We start from the raw sequence: 10,779 nt of genomic DNA on the forward strand, positions 1-10,779 counted from the left end.
CATCATCCAGGAGTTATGGATTTTTCTGGTGAGCAGAGATTTTGGAGAGCTGGCCTGTGAGGATGGGTATCCACCATCAACCCACTGCCCCTGGTTGTAGGAGGGGCTGCCAGGCCTGGTTTGAGTTTTTGGTTCTGAGACTACCCGCCCCCCCGCCCCCATCTTTCAGACTTTCATGTCATTGGGAAGAATGTCATGTCCCTTAACTTCTCTGTGCTCAGTTTCCTCATCTGTGAAATGCAGATATAAATGGTGCCTGCTGCACAGTTAGAAGGATTAAATAAAGCAATGCTTGAAAAGCACAGGGCCTGGCCTTGTCTGACTCTTGGTATCCATGTAAGTTCACAGTCCTTCATCTGAGACCCTTGGGGCCAGATGTGTTTTAGAATCAGAACAATTTTTGGATTCTAGAAAGTAAAGAGGGCATTTAAGGTATATGATATATAACACAGGAGCCCTTGTGGCACAATGGTTAATGTACTAGGTGGCTAACTGGAAGGTTGGTGGTTCAAACCCACTAGCCGCTCCATGAGAGAAAGATGTGGCAGTCTGCTTCCATAAAGATTTCAGCCTTGGAAACCCTATGGGGTGGTTCTACTCTGTCCTACAGGGTGTCTATGAGTAGGAATCAAGTCAATGGCAATGGGTTTGGATGTCATATATAGAATGCCCCAGTGGGATCTGGGCAGCTTCATGATCAGACAATATTTCTGCAGCGAAATGTCTCCATGCTCAGTGGGATAAGTTAGGTCAGCTGAGGTCCAGCTGTGCCACCGAATCAGTTCTAAGCGAGTTCTAGTTTTCAGAGCTCTTTGGGTTTCAAAACAGGTCATGACTGTAGGCCTGAAATCTGTATAAAATGTGTGATTATTTTTTCTAACACTTTTGGAGCTTTCTAGGGGCCAGGTATGGGTGGATATATATGTCTAGGTACAGTTCACCCCAGGTTCCCTTGGGATGTTGGCAGGTGGGGGCGGGAGATGGGAGGGGCCCATGGAACCTGGGCTGGTGCTGCTTCCCCATGGGTAGAGCAGCCTTAGCTGCCCTCCCGACCCCTGGCCCAGAGCAGACAGTAGTTACCTCAGGCAGGAGGCTGAAGTCTCTGCCCAGAATGGCACGGTAGGAGCGCTGGAACAATTCCAAGAGGCTGACAGCCTGGAAATGGAAAGCGTAGGCCACGGCCAGCTGAGGGAAGAGTTTCTGCTGCTGCGTCTGGTAGTCCAGGACTTTTGCCTCTGGGTCACTGAGGGGAAGAGAAGAAACGGGTTTAGAAGATCGCCACCAAACCACATCCACCTTCAAAGCTCCCCAAAGCATAAAAACCAGAGCAACCGACCATTGTGTAGAACTAATTGCAAAACTTGAACTGCTGTGAGGCTGTCAGTGTATCTGTTTCATCCCGTCTAGCGTGAGCGCTCACTCATCTCCCTGCAGAAATACAGGCATTTCTGACTAGGGGTGCCGCCCTCGTGGGGGAGCCTTACAAAGCCCAGGTCTGCTCGTTTTGTATAAGGCTCATTCTGGACCCTGTAGCCCGTGGCATGAAACAGCGCCAGACCCTTGGAATGGTGATGTTGCTCTTCACTTCACAGGTGAGAAAACCGAGGCCCAGCGAGGGCAAAGGACATGCCCAGGGTCACTCAGCAGAGCTAGGACAAGAGCTGCCTGGTTGAAGCCCGGCCCTCAGCCCCACCGGTTCAGGTCAGTTAAGCTGTGTGTCACGCTCTACGCTCTTCCTGTTCTCCCACAGAGGCATCACACACTCAGGCTCCATTTCGCCGTATCCTGGATGTGCGTGAAGGAGCCCTGGTGGTGCAGTGGTTCAGCACTCGGCTGCTAACTGAATGGTTGGTGGTTCAAATTCCCCAGCCGCTCCGCGGGAGGAAGATGTGGAGATCTGCTTCTGTAAATATTACAGCCTTGGAAACCCTATGGAGCAGTTCTACTCTGTCCTACAGGGTTGCTATGAGTCGGAATCGACTCGATGGCAGCGGGTTTGTGTTTTGGGTATGTGTGTCCATTTGGGACATATTTATTCTAAAGAGTATTGGTTGTTTATCTGAAATTCAAATGTAACTGGGTGTCCTGCATTTTTATCTGTTAAATCTGGCAACCCTGTATGTGTGTGTAGGTTAAACAGAGAGGGTATAGAAGGGTATTCTGTGCTGTGGAGTGGAGGGGTGGTAGCCAGACGCAGCCACACACGAGAAAACGAATCCAGGCTTCGTCAGACGTAACGCAGTTGGATGCTGACGATCAGACAGAAGCAGTTCTGATAAAACACTCGGGCTTGGACAGACACACCCTGACAGAACAGACTCAGCCACCCACAGTCGGACACAGCTTCACAACAGGCTGACCCACACTCACTCACCCAATCACAGCCAGACACGCAGACGCTGACAGACACAGACTGAGTCGGCCCGCTGGTACAAGACCAGACACACTGGGTCAGACACGATCACACAGAGCCTGACAGGGCAGCTGGCAGACCCACTGGGGCCCGGCGGTCAGCCAGGGCCAGAGAGGGGTCAGATGGAGACCTCGCAGGCATGGCCAGCTGGGCAGATGTGTGTGTGTGGTGGGTAGTGTCTGCCCCTGCAGCCTGGCTCTGACAGAGGGATGGTGTCAGGGGGCAGGCACCATGGGACTGAGAAGTAGCTGTGTCTGCTATGGTCAGCCTCTGGGGGCCTCTTGCCTGGGCTGGAGCCGGGACTGGCGGCGTATGAGCGAGTAGCGCATGGCAATGACACAAGCCTTCTGCAGCTTGGGTAAGACCGTATTCAACAGCATTTCCACCCGTGTCACCACCATGGAAACGTAGTTGCTCTGCGCGGTTCCGAGCGTGACGTCGGTGCCATCTGGCAAGACCTGTGTGGACCAAGGACAGGTTCTGGGTCTGAGCCCGGCCCACATCCAGCACTGTGGGCCTCCATGCTCCGGGGGTGCCACACGTCTCCAGCCACTCAGCAGCAGACACAGCGGGGCCGGCCAGCGGCCAGCCAGAGCCAGATGGCTAAAATACTGAAACGCTCCTGGGCTTGTTGCTGAATAGCCACTGCCCCAAGTGCCCCGTTCACAGCTCCTCTCCCGGGACCCCTCGGGCCTACCCACGACCCACAACTGAAGGGGCAATGCCTGGCAAAGCAGGGAACCTTCAGAGACTCCTCCAGCACCCCGGCTGTGCCCAGGCGTCTCTGAGGTTAGAGATTGTGCACGTCTCCCCCAGCCCCTTCCCCTCCTCCTCGGATTGCCCTGCCACTCCACGAGGTGGGCAGGGATGACTGATGAGTCTCCCTACTTATGTGTGAGAACTCCGATGCTCAGAGAGGGAAGTGATTTGCCTCAAATCACGCAGCTCCTAAACTGGGGTTTTACCCAGGTCTGGGGGTGGGGGTGGGGGCGCCCAAACTCAGCCTATGGAGGAGGATCCGGATCCAGCGTTGGCCTGTGGGGTCCACCGTTCCCTCCCAGGCAGGGCAGACTGCAGCTTCCCAGGCCCCCAACCTGTGCAAAACGACTCAGCATGTTCTCCCGGGGGACCCGCAAGTGGTCCAGCCGCAAGAAGCCATTGTCTACATGTTCAAAGTCCATCTTGGGCCTAATGTCTCCAACGGTGACTCCTAGAAGGAGAGGGAGACAGGAGTGTCCGTTGGTTGAGTGCTTGCCATATGCCAGGTGCTGCATACCTGTTTCAGCTCACCTGAGCTGCATGCAGCCCGTGACATCAGGGTTATTACACCTGTTTTGCAGGTGAGGAAGCTGAGGACAGACAAGCATTGAATCTTGCCTAGCGTCACCCAGCCAGTTGGCACTAGGTCTGCCCAACTGCACCCCCTCCTTGCTCAAGGGAAAGAGTTGTCCCGGGCCTCGTCTTCTCTCATGGGCCTCTGGGGCCCCAGCACAGGGAGGCCTGGTGGGGATCCCCACCTCGGGGAGCAGCATGAAGCTTACCTAGCAGTGGGGTGTGGTCCTGGAGGCTCCGGATGGGCACAATGAAGGCGTGCATGCCCCGCCGGGCTCCTGAGCAGATCAGCTGGGCCAGGACCAGGGCGTGGCTGGCTGACAGTCCCACTGAGGGCAAGAGATGAGAGGCCAGCGTGATGCCCCGGGCACCAAGCCCGGTGTACAGAGCAGATAGATAGCTCTGCCATCAGGGACCCGGACATGGGCCCAGTCTGTTTGGGGCAGAGGACCAGCATGGTGGCATGGGGAAGCATGGCACTCTGTGAGGCCAGGATGGGCTTTGCTTGGTCGGCCTTAGAGGGCATGGGTCAGGGGCACCCAGGAGCCTGGAGGCGAGGCTATTTCTCTGGGGTAGGGGGGCAGCTGCACAAGGAAGGGAATGCAAGGCAGAGGGAACCGTGTGCTGAGAAGCTGGAGGTCCGGATCGGTGTGGGGGGCATGCGGTGGGGGAGGCAGCCTCAGGGTGGCCAGGGGCTGAGGGAGGCAGGAGGTGGTCAGGCTATACCTTGACTCAAACAGCCTTCTCTGTCATCCCTGGAAACAAATGGAATGATCCAGAGGGGCTTTAAGGTGGGTGCCTGGCTCCAGCATGCACTGAGTTGGAGGGACTTATGGACAGCAATTTGGAGCCTGGAGATGCAGCGAGTTCTATGGGGCAGTTCTGCTCTGTCCTATAGGGTCGCTGTGAGTCGGAACTGACTTGATGGCACACAGCATCAACACAGTGTTCTGAATCAAGCCATTTTCTTGGGGATCCAGGAGACAGAATCTCTGCACCAGAGCTATGGGCTGTGTCAGGGTCCACGGCGAGGACACGGGTCCTGAATCGCGGGATGATTGCTGCCCCCACCCTGGACTCCTGGGCTGGGCTCACGGATGGGCTCCTTTGGGACCTTGGAAAGTTACTGATCACAGACAGGGGAAACAACCCCAAAGAGACAAGTGACTCTACTGGTGACTTGCCAAAGGAATTGTGAAATGACAAAAAAAAAAAAAAAAATTTTTTTTTTTACCTTCAAAAAAACTGTTAAGGAATCATTCTGCCCATCAGCCTGCTAATAATGAATACAGATATTACCATTCATCAAAACCCAGGCGGTGCCAGGCCCTGTTCTGGTGCTTTCCATGTATTATCTCCAGCTCTTGAAGGGCTGTCATGAGTCCCGTTTTCCAGATAAGAAACTGAGGCTCGAGGAGTGGAGTGACATTCTCAGGGTCACTGGCCTGGCGGGGGCAGAGCTGGGATTTGAACTCTGGTCTGCCTGATTTCCAAGGCTGGTTTCTTTGCGGTTTGGGCAGCAGTCTCTGATATTTTCTCAATGTTCTCTCAGGTCTCTCGTCTCTCTCGCCTCACTCGTATCTCTGTCTCTCTCCTTTTGCTTTGGTTTGAACTCCTCACATTTGTCTTTTTATTTTACACACAAGGCGTTCACTGACAGGGTCCCCAAGTGCCACTGACATGCCCTCGGGGTGAATTCATAAAGCAGAGGAAAGGGGCCTGGTGGGACCCCTCTTTGGGGCTTGACAGATAGGGTTGGGCTCGGAGCCTTAGGGAAGCGTGGCACGGTCGCCACCTGGTGGCCGAAGGAGAAGGCGCAGCACTGGATGGCCTTCGTGGCCAAGATGTCCCACCAGGATTGGTGCTGGTGGGGGGCCTCGAGCCTTTCTGGGTGGCTGGAGCAGGGGTGGGGAGGGATGTTTTTCTTAGTAACTGTTTAATCGCAAGGCCCTGTGCTCCAGCTGGTGGCAAGCTTAATCTTTCACTCAGGAGATGAGAGGCATTGGACTTGTGGGGAGCGCCTGGGACTAGGCTGTGTGTCTCCATGTGCACCCACACACGTTTCTGTGTCGGGGCAGTGTGTGTGTGAAAGACGACTTGGCCTTCGTTCCCCAAAGGTGGGGTCGATTTCCTCATCTGCTTCAAAGTTCCCTTGGGAACTTCCTAGCCTCCCACTGGTGAAATGTTTACTATTGCATCCATTTTATAGAGTAAGATCCTGAGGCTCTGGCGGATGCGTTGTTTTGCCCAAAGGCCACGAGCCCAAAGCAGGAAATCCATCTGAGGTCTGTTGGACATAAAAGCCAGTGCTATTCTGCCTTCCACCTTTGTTCTCCTTGGAGAGAGGTAGGGGTGAGGGGTGAACAGATACTTATGGTCCCCAGGCCACCACTTGGTGGCAGTCAGCGTGGGGCTGTGCATCACAAACTCCTGGGTGGCTGCGTCATAGGTGGCTTCAGTCTCCAAGCCCTGAAGATATGTCCCTTGGAACCAAGGAGAGGAGTCAGACATCAGGCCAGGGTGGGGTTCTTACCTGGGGAGCAGCTTCTAGGCAGGCCTAGAGTGCGCAGGCACCAGCCCAGTATGGAGTGGCTGTATTCAGAGGCATTTCTTCTCTTTCACCTGTGGGTTGTGTGGGGGACACGTGGCCAGTCCATGACAAGCATTGCTTCCTGAAGGAATGACTTGCCCCACTGCTAGCCCATACAACGCAACACGTTTGCGCAAATCAGCAAAAGGAACCCCTTCGTCCAGACCCTTGACTGCCCACCTGCTGGAAAGTTTTCATGTTAAATGTACTGATCTGTGATGGCTGAGGTGTTAATGGGCCCTCTGGAGCTGTGCAGTACACAACCTGACCATTGCACGCAGCAGCCCCGGCTCACCGTGTCCCAGTTCTGTCTGGGTGTACGTTGTGATGATCCGGTACTTTTTGCAGAGCATGCCCCATTTGGCAATCTGCTCCTCTGAGCCCAGACTCCTGAGGGCTTTCAGGAATACGATGTGTAGGTTTAAGCCCACGTCTTCACCAAGGGCTCTGTGGGGGAGAGACACCGTGGTTGAGCAGTCAGACTTTGGAGAAAAGGGTGTGGGTACCCTCAGCCTGGACAGGGTATAGGAAGGAAGGGGCACTTGGTATCCTGGTTTCCTGACAAGTGCTGCCTTTGTTGGGGAAAATGGCTCATGGAACTGGAGGGTTTCCTAGTGATCCCAGGTGGATTCCTCTTTGGTGGGGCTGTCCCAGGAGTGAGTACCTGAAAGCGTAGGCTAATTCAGGACCTTCCTCCGACCAGCCCAGGTGCTGTGCTACCATCAGTAAGTGGACTTTCTTCCGGATGGCGTTCTCGTATTGCTCATTCTGGGACATGAGTAAATGTCCTTAAGGCTGAACTCTGGATCGCTGTGGATGATGCTTTCTGCCAGAGACACAGATCAGAGGAATGAGAGATCTAGGTGAGGTGGACCTGGACAGGAAGCCTGACATTACTGTTGTTTTACAGGTGAGATGACTGAGGCCCACGGATGGGAGAAGTGACTTGCCCAAGGTTACGAAGCTATGCAGTGACAGAATCAGGACCAATATCCAGGTTTTCCGCTGCCTGCCAGTAACCAAACCCCAAACCCATTGCCATCGAGTTGATTCTGACTATTAGTGACCCTATAGGACAGGGTAGAACTGCGCCATAGGGTTTCCAAGGAGTGGCTGGTAGATTCAAACTGCTGACCTTCTGGTTAGCAGCTGAGCTCTTAACCGTGGCACCGCCCGGGCTTCTACTAGTAACCAGTTGCTGTCAAATCTGAATCATGGCAACCCCATACGTGTCAGAGCAGAACTGTACTCCATAGGGTTTTCAATGGCTGAATTTTTCAGAATCAGATCAGCAGGCTTTTCTTCCAAGGTGCCTCTGGGTGGACTTGAACCTCCAACCTTTCAGACAGCAGTCGAGACTGGGACTCTTCTATCCCTCAGATGGTCTCAGGGAATACTGGCATGTTAAAGTGCTTTACTGTCCAAAGGAATGAATATCTAATTGTGGAATTTTGAGGGCAGAGAATGAGAGACTGCCAGTGAAGGTCTCGTCTCCCAAGGAAAGCATTATGGGCAGAAAGCAGGTGCTGTACCCCCCAGCTCCTCTTACCGATTTTCCTCCGGAGTGCTGTGTTCTGGGCACCTCTATTGAGGATGTGGGTGAGCTGTTCCGCGTTGAAGGACTGCTTGCACCTCTCGCTGTCTATGTCGGGGTTCACTTGCCTGCTCCAGGTATCCCCCATCGACACTCGGTGCACTGGGCTGCCCATCCTGCCCTGGGGCTGCCGCGTGTCTGAGGAGTGCCCTGGCCTGGCTACTCTGAGGGTCTGGTCTGAACCTGTGTGCAAGAGGACTGCCCAGGGCTGAGTGTCAGCAGGGGTGCTGGGTGGGTGAAAGCAACCCCCCCAAATACCTGAGTTCCCCTCTCCCCCCACACTCCTCCCAGTGGGCACTTGGCCGTGTACCAGGTGCTGTTTAGGCATTGCATGCAGTACTCACCCAATACACGTGATCTCAATGCATGTTAGCCAAGATTGGGACATGTGCTGTCCACTGCAGCTGGCATGACAGCATTGCCTGGGGCCCCCTCATGAGGTTGAGGAGGAACATGAATCTTAGAGAGGTTAAGTGAGTGGCCCCTAGCTGCATAGCTTGAGGTGGCCGAGAGTTGGATAGGGTCTGACCACAAAGCACATACTCTGTGCACACTGCAGCCCCACTGTGGGGACTCATGGGGGGACCGTGTGACCCCATTCACCTGGTCCCCTAGTTCTGGCTCATTCAGCCCCATTTCTGTGAGCCTCAAGGGGGGTTGCTGTGGAGCTGAGGGGAGGAAGCTTGCTCCCTGCCTGTGGAGTATTCCCTGGGACCCCTGCATGTCCCCATAGCCTGGGTGGGTCCTGCCTCCTTCACGGCAAGCCCTCAGCTTCTTAGATGCCCCCCTTCCTCCACAGAGATACAACCACCAAGTACAGTCAATCCTACTTCCTCCGCAGAGAACAACCGCCAAGTACAGTCCATCCTACTTCCTCCACAGAGACACAACCACCAAGTACATCAATGCTACTTCCTCCACAGAGATACAACCACCAAGTACAGTCCATCCTATTTTGCAAGTTTCTCAAACCCATCTCCTCCTTGCTATCCCCTTGGCCACCAGCCCGGGCCACCTGGCCTCAGTGTCTCCCTTGCCTTGTCTCCCAGCTTCCAGGGCGAGCTATTAAACTGTAAATCATCTTTTCCTTCCCCTGCTTGGACTTCACTCCTTAGTGCCCGCTATTTGTGAGATGGAGTCCTTACTTCCTGCCATGTGACCCACCCCCAACCCCCACCCCGGGCGCTCCAGACTGTGCCTGTATCCACCTACGGCCCTCACCTGGGCCTTCTCTCCCTCTGTTCCTGCACACCCGCTTTCTCTCTGGCCACAGCTCAGCTCCCGGGTGTTCCCGAGCCCAGCTCAGGAACCGTTAGAGTGTTAGAAACAAGTCCGTAATTACTCGCCTGTCTCTCCCTGGGACGGTCAGCTCTGCGTTTTCTTGGGTCCCAAGAGCCCGGCTCACAGCACGCGTGCTGTAAACCTCTCCCACGCGCTGCGGCTGTTTTGATTTCTTTCTGTCCTTACCACAACCCTGTGGAAGTGCTACTGGGGTTATTACCGTTATATGGGGGGCAGGAGGCTCCGGAGGGGAGAACTTGGTAAGGTCACCAAGCCATATGTGACAGAATGGGATTCCGACCCAGGCCTCCAAACAAACCCCCTCAACGGGTCTGTCAACTTGAGGGTTTCTAAGTGTGAGACAGGGCTGTGGGGTGCTGACAGGAGGCCTGGCACGGTCGAGGAGTCCCCTCGGCTGCCCCCAGGATCCCTACGGCCACCCAGCCCATCCCTCCCTTCTTGCCCCGCCTCCTCTCCGCCCCTGCACGCGCACTCACTCCAGCCACCTTGGCCTCCTCGCTGTTCTGGAACGCTCCAGGCTCCCTCCTTTGCAGTGCCCTCTGCTCAGAACACTTTCTCCAGAGGCCCCCACGGCTCCCCTCCACACCTCCTTCAAGTCTTTGCTTAATGTCACCTTCTCAGTGAGGCCTGCCTGGCCACCGCCTTGACGATCCAAGCCCCTCCGCCTGTGTTCCCAGTCCCCCTCACTCTGCTCCACTTTCCCCCTCACTCTAACCTACGAGGTAATTTATTCACGTGTCACGTTTGGTTTATTACTGTCTCCCCCTGCTGCACTAAAACGTAGATTCCAAGAGGGCAGGGTCTTGGTGGCATCCACGCTGCACCCTAACACTCGGCACAGGGCCTGGCCCACAGGAAGTGCCCAGTAACTTGGTGTTTAATGAAAGGAAGCAGCACTCAGCTCAGGAGGAGCCCTGAGGCTCATCGCTGGGGTGGGCCCGTCACCTGGGTTCACCCAGCTCCCTGTCCCACTGGCCGGCTGGCCTGACTCACCTTGGTCGGGTGTCTGCCCTCCGAGTCCTGCCTCACCCCCGGCTTCAGGGCCAGGGCCGTTGACGGTGGCCCGGCCCCTTTCTCCTCTCACAATTCAACTCGTAACACCTTGCCTCCCTCCCTCTAGCTCCTGAGTAATAACACCTGCCTTGTCTATAACACACAGGGTATAAAGCCCCATCTATAACACACAGGGTATAAAGCCCCATCTATAACACACAGGGTATAAACCCGTGTCTATAACACACAGGGTATAAAGCCCCATCTAGAACACACAGGTATAAAGCCCCAAGCTTTTGTACCTTGAGGTTATTAATATTTTCTTGGTTCCCCAGAAGAAAATTTCTAATTCCCAGGAGGGATGATTAATGGTGGAATTTCTGATTCTTGGCAGTCTGGGTGAGGTATTTATGAGCAGCCATGTGGAGCCCTGGTGGCGCAGTAGTTAACAGCTTAGCTGCTAACCAAAAGTTCAGCAGTTTTGAATCCACCAGGCGTTCCTTGGAAACCCTATGGGGCAATTCTACTCTGTCTTATAGGGGTGCTATGCGTCGG

The 10,779-nt window shown here is 54.7% G+C and overlaps 1 protein-coding gene across 1 annotated transcript in view; it reads right to left on the reverse strand.

The window, feature by feature from the left end:
- The window catches only part of ACOX2 (acyl-CoA oxidase 2), a 28,220-nt gene extending 20,176 nt beyond the window's left edge, over nt 1–8,044 (reverse strand). Inside the window, 9 exon segments of the mRNA XM_012555913.1 lie at nt 1,081–1,243; nt 2,699–2,871; nt 3,508–3,623; nt 3,955–4,074; nt 6,121–6,228; nt 6,631–6,782; nt 7,000–7,114; nt 7,117–7,161; nt 7,885–8,044. Coding sequence (XP_012411367.1) covers nt 1,081–1,243; nt 2,699–2,871; nt 3,508–3,623; nt 3,955–4,074; nt 6,121–6,228; nt 6,631–6,782; nt 7,000–7,114; nt 7,117–7,161; nt 7,885–8,044 — 1,152 coding nt within the window.
- Between the last annotated feature and the right edge of the window lie 2,735 nt (nt 8,045–10,779).

This window comes from Trichechus manatus, unplaced genomic scaffold (assembly GCF_000243295.1).
Source record: "Trichechus manatus latirostris isolate Lorelei unplaced genomic scaffold, TriManLat1.0 scaffold00001, whole genome shotgun sequence".
NCBI classification, from domain to species: domain Eukaryota; kingdom Metazoa; phylum Chordata; class Mammalia; order Sirenia; family Trichechidae; genus Trichechus; species Trichechus manatus.